General features: G+C 38.3%; 1 protein-coding gene across 2 annotated transcripts in view; it reads right to left on the reverse strand.

Moving 5' to 3' along the window:
* The window catches only part of FBN2 (fibrillin 2), a 231373-nt gene extending 223792 nt beyond the window's left edge, over nucleotides 1–7581 (reverse strand). The window contains exons 1-3 of one of the 2 annotated variants that reach the window (XM_079144676.1): nucleotides 7413–7581; nucleotides 4704–4786; nucleotides 455–553 (exon numbers count right to left, since the gene is read on the reverse strand). In XM_079144676.1, coding sequence (XP_079000802.1) covers nucleotides 455–506 — 52 coding nt within the window. In that variant the 5' untranslated portion in view covers nucleotides 507–553; nucleotides 4704–4786; nucleotides 7413–7581. Of the gene's footprint in view, nucleotides 1–454; nucleotides 554–4703; nucleotides 4787–5647; nucleotides 6541–7412 lie in introns of those variants that run through there. The other variant, XM_079144675.1, reaches the window with a different exon arrangement.
* Between the last annotated feature and the right edge of the window lie 16302 nt (nucleotides 7582–23883).

The raw sequence follows: 23883 nt of genomic DNA on the forward strand, positions 1-23883 counted from the left end.
TGTCAGAAAAGCTCTCAATGGAAAGGAATTGAGTATTTACCAAAGCCAGATGAATGCATGGATTCCCTGCTAAATAAAGCATGTACTATGAACTGAGAGTGGACCAGAGAGTGTGCAGCTGTCCAAGTAGGTGAATTAAGAAATTAAACTTTCTCCAGACTTGCGTTTTTCCTACTGAATTATGGCTATTATCCACAAAGAATCACTGAATCCTGGCTTTTCTACAGCTGAGACATACAGCTCCTAGGCCAGAACGAAAACATTTTTCTTACTGAAAACCATTACCCATTTGAGGTAATAACCAAATCACTAAAGGTTCTTACTCCAAAATTAATATCAATTTAGTTTGCAAGTGAAATAATCACAGATTTATAACTTCTTGTAAAGGACATTTAGCATTTACTCAAGAACTTAAAGAAAATACAGTAAAGAAGGATACATATGAGGAACGTACTTGATTTTGCTCCACAAGTTGGTGATATTTGGCCACTGGAACAAGTACACATGTTAGGACGGGAACAAAATCCATCTCCACAACTATTTCTACAAATTGCTATAGAAAACACAAAAGGAAAGCAAATAAACAACTATACAACAAAAATAAAATAAATATACAAAATAAAAAATAAAATAAGATAAAATAAAAATGCAAAATAAAAATGTATTTTTAAAACATAAAAAAGTAAGACACAAAACTTGTGATGAAAAATGCCTAACATTAGGTATGTAACCAAATTACCCATTGTAGATATGGGAATAAGTTTTACAAGCATCTTACGAAAATGTGCAACAAATGAAATTGTTTTAAATTGAATAATATGAATTACTTAACTTTCCTATCAGAACAAGTTGCTTTTTTTCATTCAAGATTGAGTTTAAATGCAGAGTTTATAAAAATAAATAAATACACAAATACATATATAAGTACACAAATGAAGAGTTCACTGAGAAGTAGTCTTGATCCTAGGGAGCTGTAAGTACTGAGGAAACCCAGAGATCCTGAACAGCCTTAGAGAATACAGCCCTCTGTTCAAAGAACCTTCCCAGGAGACAGAGAATGTGAAAATGGCTGAGCCCCAGACTCCAGGTCCTAATGACTTGGCCAAACCTCAGGGGTTCCATGCACATTCCTTCCCGGCTGGTATCTGACCTGCCCCATCATCAATCTTTGTTCCCCTTAATAATTCCCTCTCTCCTTCCTCTTGCTTTTCTTCCCCCATATTATCTCCACAACCCAGCTTATCCCTGCTGCTCAGAAAAGTCACTGAGACATTTAGATGAGGAGAAAATCAAAGCCTCCTGCAGCTGTGACCTCAAAAACACAAAGGTATGAAGGTCATCACAGCCAAGAATGTTAGGCTCACTGACGCCGCACATACCACAGACACTCAAAATCTGTAGTCCAGTGCCTTCAAGTGGGAAGTCTCTCCCAAATTTAGAGTCAGTTCATTGAGGAGCTGAAAGATTTATCTCTATACCCACAATTGAATTCCCTCTTTGAGCACAAAGGCTGTGTGCATTCATGTTGCATGCCTGGATGCATGAAGACAAAAAGAGCAGAGCCTGAGAATGCCCTGAAACTCGCTGTAAATATTTATAGTAATGTACACATGTACCTTTTGCTAGGGAGGGGTCATACAACATTCAAAGAGATCTGGGACTCTCCATAACTTAAGGGACATGTTCTACGGAAGCAAACTAATTCAATAAATGTTTTCTTTCTCCAAACTGCCTTTTGACAGTCATACAATATGGTCAGCACCTCCATTAGAACTCCTTGTAAATGAAAACAGTGTCAAATATCATTGACTGAAGATAAAAAAATTCAGCAAGAATATGATCCCCACCATAGAGTTTACTAATATGTCTTACAATGTACTAGAATTTCAGCTCGCCAATAATTTTCCAATGAAAAATGCTCATTAAAATAATTCTAAGCTCCCCTACTCCCCAACAGTTAGACAGCCTAGCTTTAGGGGAGATCCAAAGTGTCCTCATCCAGAACTTAAACCCAGTGAAGGTTTGAAGAGCTGGAGATCTTCAGAAAGTGCATATAGTGTGTATCTATGAGCCAGTGAAAAATAAGAGCGCTCAGACCCGTTCCCCCTACACCTGCCTCAGACTATGGTTTGCCTCACCTAAATATGAGTTCCTCCCACACACACACTAAAACCATGAGATGTATACATACTGGATGGAAAGGGACAGAGGGCTTAGGTGCTGGGACTTCAGTGATGTTGGGAGAAATGGCAGGGCCAGGTTAAGAAAATGTGGTGCATAAGAGGCAAGATACCAAATAAAGGAATTATATTGGAGTGCATTGTTGTGTCTTCAGATCCCAAATGCTATGAATCTGGACCAATCCCATTCCACTATTTCTCCTCTGATCAAACTACTGTTCACAGTCTAATTTCACAATTCAAATTCTAGACTTTAAGTTTATTATAGTTTTAACTTTGTTATTTTCCCTACATCTTATCTTTTTATATGTCAAAATAATTGAATTACTGAATTTAATGAAGTCTACTAAAAGTTAAAAGTTAGGTGAGATCCATGCATCAGGCTATAAAGTCATTATATTCTCCCTTTATTTTGTGTACTATTTTATACTCTCAGGAACTTAAATTATGTTTTTAAAATATTTTTAGTTGTAGATAGACATGATATCTCTTTATTGATTTGTTTATTTTTATGTGGTTCTGAGGAATGAACCCAGTGCCTCACATGTACAAGGCAAACACTCTACCACTGAGCTACAGCCCCAGCTCTTAAATTATGTTTTTAATGTGCTAATAATAACTATTCCCATAGATATTCTCTTGACACAAATGTAACTATTTCTTGGAGATACTATTTCAAGGTGTATGCTTTTGTCTATATTACTGAGGCAGGCAAATCCCAGTGTTTCTCACAAGCACATACTTATTTCAAGTAGTAGAAGCATAGGCTACAGTAGTTAGTCTTAGATTTTCAAAACTGATCTTCTACACAAGTAAAGGGCACAATGTTACTTAAAGGCCAAAAGTATTTAAAGTTGACACTCAAAGGGTCATGCATATATTTCTACTGCAAATATTCTGGAAGGCTCTGCTCTCTGGAATTCCCATTCCACACTGATCCAATAAAACCTGACTTTACAGATTTTCAACACGTACCATAAACCGATCCCTTCTCCTCGGCTGCTCTCCAACTCAATAATGGCATTCACATTCATTACATTTAGTGAGTCAGACTTTCCGCAGTGCCTAAGTCACTCACAGCTAGTATGGCAGGTGTGCAGTGAGTGACGTTAGCTGTTTCAGGATTCTAGGAAACCATGTAAGTGTAAAGCAGCCCTGGTAATGCCCTACTGGCCTGAAAGAGTAAATGCACCTTCCCTCAATGCCTCACATATGACTTTCTGTGCTAGGGAGAAAAGAAAGCAATACCCTTTCTCTTTTTAATAAAAGTAAAAGCTTATAAGCAGAGGGTTTATTTAAAATACTTATGAATACAGTTGCTGTTTCCTGTTTTGCATCATTACTAGAGATTGTGGGATTTTAGGGTAGAAAAAAAATAAGAAGAAACTAGTCTTCATGAGACATAAGATTTTGTTTGTTCCTTTAAAAAACTGCCTAGAAATAGCATTAAGGGTCTATCTTGGACCACAAAACCAATAAATACAGAGTTGGAGATGCCACTACATTCATATTATCCCCATCTAGTGTGGCTTGCCCTTTTTTCTTTTGTTCATAGTTGCATAATCATGGAGAACACTGAGGTCAATCCAAAGTCAAGATTGGCTCTAAATTAATGTGCTATCTATGTGTGATACCTAGCTCTCCTCTGGACTAGACAAATGTGATTGTGCTACATAAACACACAGGAGAAAGCCTGCCACACTTCAAGTCACAAATTCACAGGCGTGTGAAATAAGACATTGCAGAATCCAGGACTGGAAGGCTGGCAACTAACAAGTTCTCCAATTAGAATTTGGAGACCTGCATACACACTTTGGAAAGTGAAAAAAATAACCAAATGTCTTAGGTCAGAAACACAGAATTTTCAAGTTCTAAGACTCAGACTGTGGAAAACTGCACACTATGAGATTTGGGATCTGGAAATGCTAAATTCAAATGTCCTTCCCATCGCATCCCCGCAAAGGTCAAGCCACTTGCAGGAGTTTCCCTCTACAATTTTTGCTAACCTGGGTCCATTCAAAATACCGTGAGAGTGCTCCTTTCGCATCTCTGTTATGAGGCTGTTGAGATGAAACCAGAGATAATAACAGTGGTTTTGTATAAAGGCCTAAGAAAGCTTGATCTTCATAAGGCCTTAAATTTCAGCAGGGTCTAAAGCCATATAATTTACATAATAACACTGTGGTCTTATCTGGACTTTTAAAGGAAAAAGTGGTTTTGAGTTATCTAGGGAATTGCTCTAACACAACCCCTCTTCAGTTTGTATTGACACAAAAAGATAAAATTTCCAAGCGCCTTTAAAACCTTTGTCATGAATGTCCTTCAACAGACTCCATAAGTGAAATCTGAACTGAAAAACTGACTGCTTCTTTGCCACCATGCTGATGGGGCTGCATCCCCATTATCACTGCTCTGTAACAATGGATTTTTACATGCAACCATGTCCAAAAAGAGAAGGCAAGGTTGATCCTGAGATAGGTCTGAGGGTGCTGCCCCAAGCTTTGGGCCCAGCCAAACACTCACGGACAATGCACTGGTTTCCTCCAGGGAGCGTCTTCCATCCTGGGCAGCAATAGGAGTGGAACCTGGAGCCGCACACGTTAGGCCTGCAAGGGACAAGCACCTTGTCAGAAGCGCAGGGATTGGTGTAGGAACACACAAGCAGTTTTCTTAAGCAAATCCTTCAGCGAATAGGTTTCAGGACAACAAATAAATCAAAACTACACTTTAAATTTCTGAAATTTAGGGATGGAGAGCAGACATGAAGGTAAATGCGCTAGACGTTGGAATGGGGAGGTCCGAAGTATCTAAACCATCCCTTTCATCTGTTCTCTTTTGCTTGCCTTTTTAAAGGGCGAAAGGAGACAGGGAAACATATAATTTGCTACTATTCTAGCCTCCGGATGTAGAGAACAAAGGGGGCATTCCATTTCTAAAATCCTTGCCTGGTTCCCAAATCCATTCTTCCTTGATCTACTGTTACTTTGGCCCGGACGTGTCAAGGAAGGCGCGTCAGAAGGTGGAGCGCTCGGGTTGATGATTAGAGAATGAGTTGTAAACCCCGCACTCGTCCTCAAACAAAAGGCTCTGGAGCGGCGCCCCCGACGGTGGGAGCAAGCAGGCTCCACGGGCCCCAGCACAGGGCGTACCCAAGCCCGCCTTCGCCTAGACATTCGGAACCTGTTCCAGCACCACGGGCCTGGCACGCTCTGCGATCCGTACCTGGGGGACCCCAACTCACCCCTCGCCCAACCCCCAGAGGGAGGTCTTTCCGCTGGCTGAGTTTTGGGGCTGGGAAAGAAAAGGGGGAGGCACTCCTGGGGGTCCTCAAGTCTTCTGGCAAAGGAGACTGGAGCGCAAGCCGCAGGCACAAGATCCATTCAGGGAGTGGGGTAGGATGGAAAGTCGCCAAGCTGAGGTTCCCAACAAACCCGCCACCCCAGGCACAAGGCCGCCTGCCCACCTACCCTCGGAGGACGTCCTGCTGTCCTCGCCTGCGGACGCGGCTCGCCGCTGAGGTGCCCTCTTCCCGGTGCTCGGGCGCCACGAACCCGCCTTCGGAACCCGCTGTTGCCGGCCGAACCTGTTGCGGCTGTGGCTGTGGCCGGAGTGGCTTAAGCGGTGGAGGCTGGGGCTGGCCGGCTGTGCCCTGCGCCCAGAGCGCCACGCAGCCCAGCCACACCAAGTAGGGCTGGAGACACAGCCGCCTCCGTCTCCCCATCGCCGGCGCCAAGAGCGCGCGGACTAAGGCCCGCGAAGAGCGAGCGATCAAAGACAAAATCGGCGCGGCCCGTAAAAAGTCAGAGTTTAACTAAGCCCTTCGTCGGTTGCCGGGACTCCCTTGGGCTCGGGCTCCCTGCTCTTAGCGGGAGCCCGGGACAGAGCGCCGGCTCCTTGGCTGCCGGTGGCGCGGGGCACAGGACGCGGGCTCTAGCGCAGTGGGCGGCGAGGCGCGGCGGCAATGCAGCCGGCAGCCCCGCGCGGTCCACGTTGCATCCCCCGGGCCACGGCCCCGAGCGACTCCAGGACCGCCAGCGGGTGGGGGCGGGAATTTACAAAAGTAACTCGAGCAGCCGCGGGGTAAAGTTACAAAGAAAGCGGACCTCACAAGGAAAAAGAAAGGGGCCTGCACGTAGCGGCTCAGCGGATTCCCGTGCGCTCCGGGCACAGATCTTGGAAAGCTGCAGAAGTCACCAGAAAGAAGCAGGCAAGCAAACAAAAGTCGCCCCCAAAGAAGAGGAAGTTCTCCTCAGGGATCTCTTGGAGTCCCACGGGGCCGCGACTTAGGGGCGGCGGCTGTGGAGCCCGGCGGAGGTGCGCGGGGCCGAAGCGAGCGGCCGGCGAGAGAGAGAGGGCAGGAGGCTGGACGCCGGAGAAGATGCAGCGGAGGAGGGCGAGGCGCGAGGGTTTTAGAGGCCCGGCGGGGCGCGGGGCGGGCCTGCGGGCGGCGGCTGTCAGTGGGGGCCGGGGCGCAGCGGTCCACACGTGGAGAGCAGCCCGAACCTAGGGGCCGGCGGCGCAGAGTGGGCGGGGACAGAGTAAAGGGGCGATCGGTTGGGGAGGAACGAGGGGAACGAAGGGTTGGGGGAGGGGAAAAGGAAGGAAGGGGGGGCAGGGCGAAGGCAGGGGAGAGGATAGAGATTGGGGAGAAGGAGGGGGCAAGCCTGAGTGGAAAGCTGAGGTTGGAAGAGGGACTTGGAAAGCGGGGTTGGCGAGCCCGGGTGCGAGAGGAAATGAGCGGGGGATGGGGGAGAGGTTAGGGCGAGGAGAGAAGTGGGAGAGGGGAGGGGGGCTCAGAGGAGGGGGCCGGGGGCCGGGGGCCGGCTGGAGGGGGGCGAGGCGCTAGGCGGCTTTGCTTCCCGTCCCCCTCAATTGGCCGCTAGCTCTGTTTTGACTGCCTGTACAAAGCGACCAGACGGCGGGGGAGGGGGCGGTTAGGGACCGGATTTGGGAGAAGAGGCAGCAGCCCCTTCCCCTTCTCCGCTTTCGCGGGTCCCGCGCACCCGGGACGAGGTCTCTAAGCGCTGCAGACTCCACTGGACTCACTGCCGAACTTTCCTACAGGACACAGGCCGCAAGGTTTAAGATGAGAACGGGTCCTCCTGCAAAGACCCGGACCCTGACCCGAGGTGGGGGAACTCGCAACCAGCTGGGAAAAGAGGCTCGCGCTGAGTGGATTGTAGCTTTAATCTGAGAAGGCCAGGCCCTCCCCATCTCTCCTACCCACATCACCTCACGGGGAACGGCGTCAGTCTGCAGGACCCTCAGAGGGGCTGGGAGTTTCCAGATTGAAATGCGTCCTCAGCCGCCAAGAGGGAGCTCACGCGGCCGCGGGGGACCTTGGCAGCGCGCCGGCGCGGGTCCAGGGATTTGGTGCACGGATGTGCTCCTCTGCGACCTCTGGCAGGCAAGACTCTGTGGGGGTTTGCATCCAGGGAGTAGTTAGAGACCCTAAAGTTTTGTTTGGGGGGATTGGTGTGGGTGCACAGCAGGTAATTGGGACTTAGGGCCCTGTCCTTAGTTCCTGGTTTGGACACCATCTGATTAATGATTAAATCCTGGCAATTGATGAAACCACTTTACCCTTAGGGTGCCTCTGTGCCGGCTTGACTCTGGGGTCGTCTTTTGTGCCGAGCTTTCATCGGGTCTTTATGAAGACCTTGTCATCTCTAAATCAATGGAATTTCATAACTGGAAAAAGCCAACACCCTTGAAGACTAGGGATGACCATCTAAGCACCGTTTGGGAAATGGTGCAGAACGATGTCTGGATTATTCTACCCTAGAGAACCTTACTCTAAAAGAAAAAAAAAATTATATATATATATATATATATATATATGCATATATATTCTTTCTAAATTCTCCCAAATTGCCCAGATGTGCTCTTTGACAGCCAAAATTCTCTGAGAATTGGCACAACTCCTTTCTTTATTACCCCAATGTGTTCAGCAAAGACTCTTAAAGTAGTAGCCTTTCTTGCAAGTCTCCAAAAGCAAAAAAAAAAAAAAAAGTTACATAATTCCAGGTGGGGCAGCTATTTGTTAAAATCAAATAAAATTAGAGCAGTAGAGGTATTTTTCCGTACTTTTCCTTCAAACATTTTGACAATAAAGTAACCATCTCTTGGGTTAAAGCAGCTAAAATGCTTTAACAATAACGGTTTTAAAACATCCTGTCCATAATTTTTCTTTTAAATACTTAAGTAACGTCATGGATCATTTCTGCCTATCACATTAAATTCAAATGTTCTAAAATCAAGTATGCCTTAACCCTTTGACCTAGCAATACCAGTTTTAGGAATCCACATAAAAATAGGTTGGAAAAACATGAAATGATGGATGCATTAGGGTGATTGTTGCAACATTGTTTACAGTAGGAGACTAGAAACAAATATCCTATCAATAAGGAAACTCTTGAATATGGTTAAGTCCATTCTATGGAACACCATACCACTATAAAAAAATGAATGAGGGGGAACTCTGTTTGCTCTTATGAAGTGATATCTAGCATAGACAAAAAAAAAAAAAAAAAAATAGGTGCTGATGGAACAGGCAGTTCATTGACACCGAGTAGAATAAAGAGGCTATGGGAAAAGAAAGGTGAGTTATTTCAGGGGCAGAGTTTCTCTTTAGGATGATGAAAAAGTTTTGGAAATGGATAGTGGTGGTGGTTGCACAATAATATGAATATGTTTACTGCTGCTGAAGTGTACACTTAAAATGGTTAAAATGGTACATTTTCTGTTGTGTGGTTTTTTTTTCAACTTTTAAATGTAAAAGATGTGGAATTTTGTATATATTGTACTACCTTGTGTGTGTGTGTATTAGCATTTAAAAAATAGAAGTATAAACCAAATCTAGTAAAAATGTAAAAATTAATCTGTAGGGAGAGAAGAGTATATGGGAAGAGACAATAATGGAAGTTAGATGCCCTGTAGTATTATAGTTGTTTTCTTAAACTTTTTTATTTATTTTTAAAATTGTTCTAATTAGTTGTACATGACAGAATGCATTTATACATTTTAATAAATCATACACAAATAGAGTATAATTTCTCATTTTTCTGATTGCACATAGGATCACACTGGTCATGCAAATCGTGTATATTTTATGTAATTAAAAAGAATATTCAGTGTTAAAAGAACAGTACTAAACTGAAATCAAAATATAATAAATGAAACTGTCACATTGATAACATAGCCATAGAGTAAATGATTACTCAAAAAATGACATTTAAACATATTATTTGCAATAGACATCTTTGGTGAGATATACCTTAAGAATGAAAGAACACACAAAACAATCTGAAATTGCTTTTAGTGGTAGTAATGTACATGGGAAAGAGAAAAAGCAAATGTGTAACTATGTTGATGTTATAATGATCTCAGAATTAGATTAAATGTGAAGCAAAAATAAAAATTTAAAATTTAAATTGAACTAAAATGTCAACTTAACCTTTATCTCTATTTTTTAAAATACATTTCTTAGCTGTATCACAAAGATCCAGAAGTACTGACAACACAACAGCCCTAAACACCAGCTGTGATCAGATTATGGCTCCTAAGGACCATTTCCAAGTAAAAGGAATTAATAGCACCTTGGGTAAGTGACTGATTCCAGGTCTGGAACAGAAATATTTAATGGAGTCTGGACTATCTTGTCAGTCTTGAAAGGAAGAAAATTATGAGATTGTTAGGGTCACACTTAAAGGAAATCATAGCTAACTTGAAAGAGATCACTTTGTCTAAAGAGGAGAAAACTTGAACCTCAAAACAGAAAATGACTGCCAATGATTGAAACTGAAATATGTGATTTGTGTAAATATTCAAGATTTCCAAATGATACTTCAGTTAGTTGGTCTCCTGTGGAGGTTGTTGGTGTACAGCTCATCAAATTAAAACACTGACAAATAAAATAATCAAACAATTATTCTTGCTTCACTGGACAGACTCAAAGTATTTTTTTGAAAAAAAATCAGTTTTTAAATTCAGGAAAGAAAATTAGGGGGGAAAAAAACCTTACTTGACATAATGAACCAAGGCAACAGTTTCCAGTGACCGTGAAAATCATTAGGTCAGAGATCTCAGTGGTGGTGAGTTTCTCTCCATGGACATTTGGCACTGTCCATCCAGAGGCATTCTTTTTAATTGTCAATAATAGTGTTGAGAGTATGACAGATGCTTATAAACATGTTATAGGCAGTCTCCTATAACAAAGTACTACTAATATCAGTTCCAAAATAGCCATTTCTTTAAGAAGACCTTAATTATATGAAAGGTCTTTGGGGGACATTTTAGTGAATAATTGAAACTCTTACCACCAGAACCTATTGATAAATTAGTAACTTCTGAAAAGGAACACAACCAAATTCAGCAGCCATTCATACCTCAACATTGTAAAAACTATATAAGCTAAACCCAAGGCCAACATCATTCTAAATGGAGAAAAACTCAATGCATTCAATAAGACAGGGATGCCCTCTTTCACCACTCCTATTCAACATAGTCCTCAAAACCCCAGCCAGAGCAATTAAACAGATAAAGAAATTAAAGGGATACAAATAGGAACAAGAACTCAAACTATAATTGTATACCGATGACATGATTCTATATTTAGAAAACCCAAAAAATTCTACTAGAAAGTTCCTAGAACTCATAAATTCAGCAAAGTAGTAGGTTTTAAAATCACTACCAATAAATGAATTGCATGCCTATACACCAAGGATATATCAGTGGAAAGAGAAATCAGGAAAACTACCCGCTTTACAGTAGTCTCGAAAAAAAAAAAAAAAAAAACTGGGGTATAAAACTAACAAAAGAGGTGAAAGACTTTATAATGAAAACTACAGAACACTAAAGAAAGAAATTGAAGACCTCAGAAAAGGAAAGATCTCCCATGTACCTGGATAGGCAGAATTAATATTATCAAAATGGCCATATTACCAAAACTGCTATCTAGATTTAATGCAATTCCTATGAAGATCCCAATGACATTATTCATAGAAATAGAAAAAGCAATCATGAAATTCATTTGGAGAAATGAGAGACCCAGAATAGCTAAAGCAATCCTTAGCAAGTAAAATGAATCAGGAGGCATCACAATACCAGACCTTAAATTATACTACAGAGGTATAGTACAAAAACAGAATGGTATTGACACCAAAGCAGACATGAAGACCAATGAAACAGAATAGAAGACACAGAGACACACATACTTAAATTCAGTTATCTCATCCTAGACAAAGGTGCCATAAACATTTGGAGGAAAGCCTATTCAACAAATGATCCTGGGAAAACCAGAAGTTTGAATGTAATAGAATGAAATTGAACCCTTATATGTCAACCTGCACAAAACTCAACTGTAAGTGGTCTCTAGGCCTTAGACCAGAGACCCTGCACTTACTAGAGGAAAAAGTAGGCCCAACTCTCTAATGTGTCAGCTTGGGAACTAAATTCCTCAACAAGACTCCTAAAACCCAAGGAGTAAAATCAAGAATCAACAAATGGGATGGATTCAAATTAAACAGCTTCTTCTCAGCAAAGGAAACAATCAATAATGTGAATAGAAAGCCTACAGAATGGGAGAAAATCTTTACCACATGCATCTCAGATAGAGCATTAATCTTCAGGATATATAAATAATTGAAAAAACTTGGCACCAAGAAACCAAATAACCTGATCAACAAATGGGCAAAGGAACTGACCAGACACTTCACAGTTGGTCAACAAATATAGTTGATCAACAACTATCAACAACAATACAGTTGATCAACAAATATATGAAAAAATGTTCATCATGTCTAACAATTAGAGAAATGCAAATCAAAACTAAGATTTCCTCTCACCCCAATCAGAAGAGCAATTATCAAGAATACAAACAACAATAAATGTTGGTGAGGATGTGGGGAGACAGGTACTCTCATACATTGTTAGTGGGACTGCAAACTGATGCAACCACTAGGAAAGCAATATGGAGATTCCTTAGAAAGCTTGGAATGGAACCACCATTTGACCCAGTTATCCCACTCCTCAGTTTATACCCAAAGGACTTAAAAATAGCAGACTGCAGTGAAACAGCCACATCAATGTTTATAGCAGCGTAACTCACAATATCAAGCTATGAAAACAACCTGGGTGTCCTTCAACAGATAAATGGATAAAGAAAATGTGGTATATATACACAATGGAATATTACTTAACCTTAAAGAAGAATGAAATTGTGGCATTTGTTGGTAAATGGATGGAGTTGGAGAATATCATGATATACTGCGAAATAACCCAGTACCAAAAACCAAAGGCCAGATGTTTTTTTTCTGATTTGTGGATGCTAACCCAAAAACAAGGGAGGTTGGGGAGGGGAATAAGAGAAATCCATTAGTCTAGACAAAGGGAAATGAAGGGAAGGGAGGGGGACGAGAATAAGAAAGACAGTAGAATTAATTGGACATAACTTTCCTAGCTTCGTATTTGTATATATGACCAGGGTAACTCCACATCATGTACAACCACAAGAGTGGAAACCTGAGCTGGGTGTGGTGGTGACTGCCTATAATTCCCTTGGGAGGCTGAGGCCTCATCTAAGCAACTCCTTCTGGTTTTTTTTTTTTTTTTTTTTTTTTTTGCTGGGGATTGAACCCAGGACCTTGTACTTGCAAGGCAGGCACTCTACCAACTGAGCTATATCCCCAGTCCTAAGCAACTCGATGAGACTGTCTCTAAATAAAATACAAAACAGGGCAGAGGATGTGACTCAGTGGTCAAGTGTCCCTGAGTTCAATCCCTGGTACCAAAAAAAAAAAAAAAAAAAAAAAAAAAAAAAAAAAAATAAGGTGGGAACCTAAATAGAATGTGTTTTACTTTATGTATGTATATTCTGCCAAATACATTCAACTGTCATGTATAACTAAAAATAAAAAGTAAAAATATTTTAGAAAAGAAAATGTCTGGTTTAACATTACAAAAAAAAGGAACACAGCATTATGTATCTATTTATGTGATGCAATAGGAGGGATATGGAACCATCTATGAATTATCTCTATCAAAACAGTTGAACCTAAAAGTAATAATACTCCTACATTTTACTTCCAGTTTAGGAGCTATGGTGGGAAAGGATCATAGATCTAGTCAACCAGATCTAGAATGTGGGATATACCACAAGACCAAGTTTCTTCAAATAAGTGACAAGAGTGGAGGACAGGGAGGGAACTGTTTTGGCTGACAACCCAAAAATATTTATGCCTTATCTGGACTTTTGATATGAACACAGAAAGTATAAAATGACATTTTAATGTAACCAGGAGGAGATTAAAGGATGATTATTAGGTAGTAAATATTTATTTTTAATTTTTGAGAGGTAAAAATGATATGATTTTATTGTAAAATGATTTACTAACATACCAACTAAAGTTTTTATGGATGAAATATGATACCTAGATTTGATTTAAATAGTGAAAGAACAACAAAGGCTGGGATCTGAAAAGATGGAGTAAATGTACTTTTCTGTATTACTCATGCTAAATACACTTAGGTAAACACCCTAGAGAAAGAAGACCATCAACATGCACAGGAAGACACTAAACGGTGGCAAGCAGAAAGACAGGCTAGCGATCTTGGGGCCCAAGGAGTGACAGTGCAGTGGGTACCCCATATATCCCTAACTGGGTGCTGGCACAGTCCAACGAAAGTCCTGAGTAAAAGCCTGCTATATCTAGCACGAGGGCAAGAAAGGGGAAACCTAGAGAGACAGAAAGTGCTGCACAGACCAGCGAACACCAAAGGAGAAGCTGGGTCACCCCTACCATCTAAGGCCAAGCGTGGAGCCTAGACTTTCAACCACACTGAGCTGGAACAACATCCTCTCACCTTCAAATTAGTATCAGAAAAAGCCAAGTGGAGAGCTCAGACTTTCATTCTGCTGCACAACAATGAGCCACCCTTCCCCCTGACATCGGTGGAGAAAGTGGCTTCCCACCCCAGGGTACTCAGGGTTCTCCAGAGAAACAGAAGCAATACAAATGACCATATATATATGTATATCTATATGAGGGGACTTTTGCAGGAGTGGCTCACATGATCACAGAGGCTGAGAAACCCATTAGACTGTCTTCAAGCTGGAGAGCCAAAGAAGTCAATGGTTCAATCCAGGAAGCCAGAAGCCTCAGAACCAGAGAGGCTGATGGTGCAGCTCCCATCCTGAGGCTGAAGGCTTAAGAGCGGAGAGAGAAAGCAGCTCAGAATGTGGAAACCAGGAAACAAACAGCTAGCTTTTCTCACCAGGGACAAAATATAAACCTCAAAGGCATGCCCCCAGTGACTTATCTCCTCCAGCTACACTCTACCTGCCTACAGTAACCACCCAGTTAATCCATTCAAGTGGATTAATGCACTGATTAGGTTAAGGCTCTCATAACCCAAACATTTCACCTCTAGACCTTCTTGCACTGTCTCACACATGAACTTTTAGGGGAGGCCTCATATCTAAATTATAACAACTCTTAAAACTGATAAGCTCTGGCCACACCAACCAAGGAAAAAAGAGAGATAAACAATGTTAATATTGTAATCAAAGAACCATCATTACTTTTATCTTCTGGACATGAAGAAGATAATAAAGGAACAGTATGAACCACTGTATGGTACCAATTTGATAACTTAAATGAAATGGATTAATGCCTTGAAAGATACCAACTCCATAACTCTCAGTAAGATAAATAGGTAATATGAATAGTCCTATATCTATTAAAGATGTTGGATCAATAATTAGCAATTTTCTAAAGGAGAAAATTCCAGGCCTAGATGGTTTCAGTAGTATTGTCTACAAATTCACTGGAATTTTACCAAACAAAGGAACAAATCGTATTGACACTCTACAATCTTGTCTAGAAAATAGAAGCAGAATATTTTTCAATTCATCTCTATGAGGCCAACGTTCCTCTTATATCAAAACCATAAACATAAAAGAAAATTACAGAACAATATTTTTCATGAACACAGATGCCAAAATCTTCAACACAATGATAGCAATTCATATCCAACAATGTATAAAAATAGTTACACATGGCAACCCGTGAGTGTTTATTCTAGGAATGAAAGTCTGGTTCAGCACTTAAAATTAATTAACAAAATCTGTTACATCAAGAAGAAAAATCTATGATCTTATCAATCTAATACCCATTCATAATAAAAATCATTTGACAAAATCCAATGTGCATGCTTTAAAAAAAACTTGATAAACTGGAATAGAGGGAAATGTCCTGAAATTGATAAAGTACACATACAAAACTTCTCAGCTAACGTCATACCTGATGAGAAACTGAATGCTTTCCAATTTTGAAACATGTAAACTGGGATTATTCCACAATTGAAAACAAGTAAACATGCCATCTCTCCCCATTCCTGTTCAAAGTTGCACTAAAATAAGACAAGAAAAGGAAATAAAAGTATGTAGATTGGGAAGGGGGAACTGAAACTACACTTGCAGATGACATGATTATCTATGTAGAAAATTCTAAAAAATGAAGAAACTAGAATTAATAAGTGATTAGAGTAAGTTTCCAGGATTCAAAATCAGTTTAGAAAGGTCAAATGCCTTCCAATATACACCGCCAATGAATTAATTAGCAAAAGAAATACTTGGGTATAAATCTAAAAAACAGTATGTTATCTATTTAAGGAAAACTATAGAGCTCTGGAGAGATAAAAAAAGATTTAACTAAGTGAAGATATGTTCTGTCCATCCAAAGGAAAACTGAATGTTGCCAAGATGTCTGTTCTTCCTGACTTCTTTGTGAATTCTCCCCAATATCAACTAAAATCCCAGCAAGTTATTTTGTGCCTACTGACAAATTGATTCTAAAATTTTTATGGAAGAACAAAAGACACAGAATAGTCACCACAACACTGAAGAAGAGCAAAGCCAGAGTGACATCATCCAACTTCAAGACTCCTGCAAAAACAAAAGTAATGGAGACAACGTGGTATTATGTGGCTGTTTATTATATTCTTCTCGCTAATTTTGTGTAATTTGAAGTTTTTCATAATGAAAAGATTTCTTTGGTACTTTCTTCAACCACACATTCCACCTTATTTTCTCCCTTCTGCTAATAACCACAATCTTTATTCACAAAATAGGTTTTATTAATTTTACTGATTTTCTACTTTCCCAAATGAGTTATTTCTGATTCAGTCATTTATTCCTTCTGTTTTCCTTGGAAATACATAGTTTGATTCTTAACTTTTGAGTCAATAGCTTAATTTAATCATTTAGATTCCTCTTTAATTGCTTGACAGTATAAATGTATGCATTGCTTTCTGAGCTTAATGCTTTTTAATATTTTTTGATATGTGATGTGTTCATTATCTTTATTTTATAATTTTTCTTCATTTTCATTTTGAATTTGAACTGTTTGAGGAAAAGATGTGCAATTTTCCTGTGGTTAGATATTCTTGTTTTTATGAATACTAATTTCTAATTTTCTTTAAGTAGCTTCAGGGACTATGGTCTATTCTCTCTGTATTTGTGTGTATATTTGGAAACTATATATTTCTTTACATGGCATCAATTTTTGTAAATGTTCCAGAGGGACTTCGGGAAAAAGGGGATTCTTTTTCATGTTATGAAGTTTGAGATATATCTGTTAGCCAAAGTAAAATAGTATATCATTCAAATCCTCTGCTTATTTTGTTGTATACCTGATCTCTTAAGAAGTTAATTAGGGAAGTTAGACTCTGCTGTTAATACTGTATTTCTGTCCTTTTCTCCCCCTTCCACCTCCTCCCTCCCCCGCCCTTTCTCCTCCTCCTTCTCCTTTTCTCCTCCTCCTTCTTTCTTTATTCCCTGAAGTCTATGTGTTTTATCTTTTATCACAGATGTGTACATTTATGGCAACTCTATCCTCATAGTAAATTGTAGACCTTATATTCATAAAATGGACCTCTATCCTGTGAAACATTTGCTTTAAATTTAGTTCTTAGATCTATATCTCGGATTTCTTTTTGGTACTAGTATATCTTTTTCCCCATATTATGAGTCTCTTAGTACTGGATGCTTTATGTGCACTTGGCATATTTTCAACCTGTTTTTAATTCAAATTTATAATCTTTGTGTGAATATGTTCCATTTACATTAGGTGTCAAATTATGATTGGTTTTAATTTTTTATCCAATTTTATATTTTTTGTCTTAAATGCTTCCCCCCACACACCTTTCTGTAAATGGATTGTCTTGCTGTTACTTTGGTTTAGTACATGTAGTGTGTACTTCTCTTGTAGTTTGAAAAGTTTATTTCTTCTTTTTAGATGTTGCTGTGGAAATATTAATCAGTATGTAGATTTTATCTATCCACAGCCTCTTGTGATAATAGTTTTAGACTGTATCTGTCGATGGCCCTGATGAAAAATCAGATAATGAGCACACTACACTTTGTATTTCTTTTCTCTTTCTCCCTCTGATTTTTATTTTTTATTTCTAGTATGACTTCTAGTTCTGGCAATGGTCATTATAACATACAATCCACTTTAGATTATCATTTGTCAATTTATTCATCTTTAAATGGCTATTGATTTCTTAAAGAAATATGAAATGAATTCTCCCAAATTTTGGTTTCTTTTATTATTATTTTAACATGTCATAATTTATCAATGCAACATTTTCTTTCTTTAATTGTACATTCTATTACAGTTTATTCATTGTTTATATGTTTGTGTATGTACATATATACATATGTGTGTATATATATATATATTTATTTTTCAGTACAGTGGCTCAAACCCAAGGCTCCGTGCATACTAAACCATGAGCTCTCTCTACCTCTGAGCTACATCCTAGCCATTCTTGTTATATATTTAAATATCTATATATACATATATAGATGTATATATATATATAACCTCATGTTTCTTACTTGGGCAAAATATTTTGATATTGTCATTGTTTCTTTTCCACCTACCCATAAGAATGATTAATTGTTATATATTTGTGATTTTATTCTTACTTAAAGATTATTTTAAATGTCTATCATTTGAGAATGCCTCTTGTTTAGAAATGTGTGCTTATTGACTTCATATTTGGATATTGCTGAGCTGGATATAAAGTATAATGTTACTGTGCTTTCTTTGGCTCTCTCAAGAGTATTACCACATTTCTAATGGCATTGAGCATGATGTGGGTCAGTTTGTAGCCAACCTGATTTACTTCTCCTACCACTGTGATGCATTCAACCCGATTTTTCTCCCTGAAAAATGCTTCTGCTATTTTTGAAGTTTTATGAACTTACCTAAGACATGTTTCAGTATAGATCATCAGTTATGATTTTATGCCTGGAACATAGTATAATGTTTGATCTACATACAGATTCAGTTCTGTATGTAGTTCTGAAATAATTTTTCATTCTACCTTTGAATATCTTTTTCAATTCTGATTTTGGGTTCCTTATTTCTGTGACATGATTTGTCTTTGGTTTGGTCTATTATCTGCTATCCACTTATTTTAGTTTTCCTGTCTTTTCCCTCTCTCTTTATTGTGATTATCTCATACCCTCTTTCTTTGTCGGTAATTTTGTTCTCAACCCATTCTCTACTTCTTAAATTTAGTCGATGTTTTTGTTTGGTTTGATTTCGCTTCTTAATTTATATCTGAAGTTCTTAGGTCTGATATTTTCATTTAACTCTGTTGTTTATCATCTCTATTTTTTAAAGATTCTCTGCCTGTTTTAGTTTCACATGTATTCTCATGTATATGCTCTACAACATAATTACCTAGGGCAATTTCTTCTGTTCATTTATTTTTCTTCTTGTTAAGCTTTGTCATCTGTAGCAAATGTCACTATTAGCTTACTCAGTGTCCATTCTTCCCAATTTACTTATGTTCTGGCCATTCATTTTATATAATATACCCTGCTGAAATGGAACGTTTCCCAGATTCTTATAAGTTAACAGTGGCTAATGCTGTTCTTAGCTTCCTACTGGCATGAGGACATTTGAGTTAAACTTCCCCATACTTTTACTTGTGCATGTGCAAATTTCAAGGTTGGCTCACTCTTTATTACATTTGAAGGTCTAAATAAAAAAATATAAAACTTTATGCTGGGTGCGGTAGCACACATCTCTAATCCCTGGCTCTGGAGGCTGAGGCAGGAGGATCACAAGTTCAAAGCCAGCCTCAGTAACTTAGCCAGACCCTAAGTAACTTAGTGAGACTCTGTCTCTAAATAAAATACAAAAAGTGATGAGAATGTGACTCAGTGAGTTAAGTGCCTACAGGTTCAATCCCCGGTACCAAAATATATTTTTGAACTTTTTACTCACATTGCTGCATATTATGTGTCTGCATTAGGAGGTTTGAACTAGGAATTAGAGTCAAGATGAATGAATTCAAGGAAACCTTTCTTTCTCACACTTTGAGTTGCACATTTTGATTTGTATGGCATACATTTCTGCCTTTTCCTTTGGTTGAGTCTAAGGTATTTTGACTGATTTGGTCTTATTTTTTATTCAATCATTAGGGTTGGGGAAAGGGAGAGTTTCAGATGTTTTTGTTCTACCATCTTAACTTGGAAGTCTGTGTGAGTACTTTAAATAAATTTTAATCAAAGTAATATAAACACATGGTCACAAATCAAATCATGCAAAAATATTGTGTTAAGAAACAACTGAGCTCAGCTCCAGGGTGGCTTAACTCAAACCTTTCCCCAGAGGTATTTTTTTCTTTTTCTTTGTTAATGGAGGAAAAAATTACATACTGTAAAATGCACACAGCTGAAATGTGTAGTTTGATGAGTTGTGACAATTGCACAGACCCCTGAAATCCCTGGATTTAAATATAGAACATTTTCATCACCAGAGAAAGTTCCCTTGTGCAATTCCCACTTAATCCCCACCCTACCCCACGCCCACCCCAGAGGAAATCACAGTATGACTTTCTTTCAATATAAATTAGTGCCACTGTAGACTTCATATGAATTGAATCATACAGTATGTACTCTTCTAGCTTCTTTCACTAAGCATAAAAGTTTTATAAAGTGGCATGTATCAATGGTCTATTTTTATTGTGGTGAAGTATCTGATTATCTGTTTATATTAATATATATTTTAATGGACACACTATTTTACATGTCATCCCTTGTTTTTTATTAATATCTGTTATGAATATATATTAATTGACATGATAAATGTACATATTTATAGGGTACAGTTGTAGCATTTCAACCATTATCTACTTATAATTTGTTTATCCATTCTTTTGATGATGAGCATTTATGTTGCTTCTAGTTTAGAGCAGCTTTGAATAAAACTATGAACACTCTTATAGACATATTTCTATATATATTCATTTCTCTTGAGTAAATACCCAAAGGTGGAATTCGGGAAAGTAAATAGATGTACTTTTAATTTTAAATTTCCAAACTGATTGTACCATTTAATACTACTTCCAGCAATGTGTGAGAGTTTTGATTGTCAGATATCTTCAATAACATTTGATAGTCTTTTTCATCTACCATTTTAATGACTACATACTGTATGCTATTATGATTCTAATTTGTTTTTTCCTGATGACAAATAATGGATGTCACTTTTTTTTTTTTACATGATTATTAACTATTTCTGTAACTCCCTTCATGAAAAGCCTATTCAGGATTTTTTTTAAAGCTGATTTATTTTATGTTTGTAATTTTGAGGCAGGGCCTCACTAAGTTGCTAAAGTTGACCTTGAACTCGTGATCTTCCTGTTTTGGCTTCTCAAGTCAGTGGGATTACAGGCATATGCCATCACACTGGCCAATTAGCTGATTGTTTTTAAGTGAGTTGTTTTTATTATTCAATTGAAGAAATTGTTTATTGTTCTGGACACAAGTCCTTTATTAGATACAGGTATTGTAAATATTTTCCCCCAGAATTCTGCTGTCTTTGGATGAGTAAAACACTTACCTTTGGATAAGGTATAAGTTCATCTTTTCTTTGTTATGTTGTGGATAATGAATCCTAACTAAAAACTCATCAGCTGACCCACATTTTTCTTCCTGAAGATTTTTGCTTTTGTATTTATGTCTATGAATTAATTTTATGTATAATGTAAGAAATGTGTATATATGTATGTGTGTATGTCTGTGTACACACATTCAATTCTAGCACTGTTTCTTGATAAGACTTTCCTTTCCTTTGACTCCTTTGTCAGAGGTCAGTACCACATTGTCTTAATTACTGTAACCTGATACTATGTCTTGAAAGAATTTGTTTTCTAATCTTGTTCTTTCAAAACTCTCTTGGCTACTGTAGGTCTGTTACATTTTATATACATTTTGGAATCAGTGTATTAAGTTCTATATGAAGATATCCTGGGATTTTGACTGAGATTGTATTGAATTTGTAGACCAAGTCTAGAGGAATGGACATTTTGTTAGTATTGAGTCTTTCTTTGAGTCAACAAACCACAGACATGGAACTTCTATTTATTTAGGTCTTTAATTTTCTTAGTATAATTTTCATTATAGAGCTCTTGAATGTAATTTTGTTAATTTTACTATAAGTATTTTATGATTTTTCAATGCTACTGAGGTTGGTATTTTAAATTTTATTTTCCAGGGTTTGTTGCTTAAGGTAATGGTCAGTTTTGTGTGTTAATTTGGCTATTATTGTTATTAAATCAATCACTAATCTAGGTATTGCTGTAGAGGTATTTTGTAGATTCAACATCTGTTGAATGTCAATTTTCAATAAAGGAGATTATCCTTGCTAATCTGAGTGGGCCTGATCCAACTAGTTGAAAAGGCTTAAGAATAGAACTGAGGGTCTCTGTGGAAGAGCATCCACCTGTGGACTGCAGCTTCAGCTTCTGCCTGAGTTTCCAGTCTGCTTTCCTGACAGGCTACCAAATAGATTTTGAACATAATACCTAGCCTGAACTATCATGTAAGCCAGTTCTTTGCAATAAATTTATTTACATGAATCCTACTCTGCTGTTTTTCTGATGGAACCTTGACCCAGACACTTAAAATAAGGAAATACTGATCCTAAAAACTTTCTGTATTAATTTAATAGTCATAGTAGTTTTTTCTAGATATGATTTTTTACCTATACAACCATATAACCTACAGTAAAGGAAAGTTCCATTTATTTTTTCCAATCTGATGGTTTTTCTTTATTTTCTGTCTTTTGTATAATTGAATTAAATATCTTCTTTATATCTTGTAGTAATTCTCTTCTGGGAGAATTTGCTTATATTAATAAAGCCATTCTGGCTTTCTTAAGATTAATTTATACATCATATATATTTTTTCAGCCATTTGGGTCTTTATATGTAATATTCATTTTACATACATAGCATGTAACTAATTCTTCTTTTCCTTTTAAAACCAGTCACTGTATTTACTTGCAGTGATTAGTACATTTTCATTTTCTGTAAGCATTTACTGTAAGTATTGATAGAGTAAGGTTTAAGTTTCAAATATATTATGCATTTTCATTCCATTTCTTCCTTTATTTTATTATTTTCCGCTTTTTCTCAAATTATTTTAATGTATTTTAGTATTTTGTTTCATTATCTAGTAGCTTATTAGCCATTGTTGCAATGTTTCATATTTATTTTTGGTCATTGCTCTAGAGTTTATAATATGCATCTTCAACTTGTAAGCTACCTTTCATAACTCGTTTTACTTTATATAAAACATAAAAATCTTACAACCTGGGTCTTCATCAGTTCAGGCTGCTGCTGCAAAAAAAAAAAAAAAAAAAAAATAGTACAGACTGATGTATAAGTGTTACATATCAACCAGGTACAGTGGTGCACACCTGGAATCCCAGGAGCTCAGGAAGCTGAAGCAGGAGGGTTGCAAGTTCAAGGCCAGTCTCAGCAACTTAGTGAGGACCTAAGCAACCTAGTGAGACTCTGTCTCAAAATTTAAAAATATATATATTTACAGAAAAAGAGCTGGCGATGTGACTCAGTGGCTATATATATTTTTATATCTCACAGTTGTGCAAACTGGAAAGTCCAAGAAAAGGCTCAGCAGATTTGGTATCTGCTGAACGCTTGTTTTCTGCTTCATAGATGGCACTTCTTGATATGTCTTCCGTGTCAGAAAGAGCAAGGACCATGTGTCATTGAATGGTAGAAGAGCTGCAAGGGTCAGACAGTTCTCCAAGCCTCTTTAATCAGGGTACGAATCCTGTACATAAGGGTGGAGCCCTCCTTACTTAATCTCTTCCTAAAGGTCCCACTTCTCAATACCACAACAGGGACTAACTTTTGACATGAATTTTGGAGGGGCACAAACATTTAGACTATAACAGTTTGTTGCAAATGGCAGTTTGCCAAATGTGTCCTGCACATTTTTGCTAAGATGGCAAACTTATGTCTACTCTTCCTGGCTGTTTTTCAGGGTTGTATTTGCAGCAAGCAGCATTGAGGGATAAGAATATTTTCCCTTCCTCCCAAGAATGAGTAGACTTGCTTCTGAATGCTATAAAACATCAGATACCCCCAGTTCTATGACACACCTGTGTCACCAATCAACTCCTTGTTTGCACAGCAACTGTCTGGGCTTTGTTTTGCTCAATGAAACTTGGGACAAAAAGAGAACTGAAGCAAACCAACATGAAGTAAGCCCTTGCTGTTTTCTCTCTTCTGATGAATGAAAACTTTCATCAGGAGTTTCATGCCTTCTCCCAACATTCATGTAATATGCTAGTTTATTAGCTTGCAGTGGGTT

The sequence above is a fragment of the Sciurus vulgaris genome (genome assembly GCF_902686455.1).
Source record: "Sciurus vulgaris genome assembly, chromosome: 6".
In the NCBI taxonomy this organism is placed as follows: domain Eukaryota; kingdom Metazoa; phylum Chordata; class Mammalia; order Rodentia; family Sciuridae; genus Sciurus; species Sciurus vulgaris.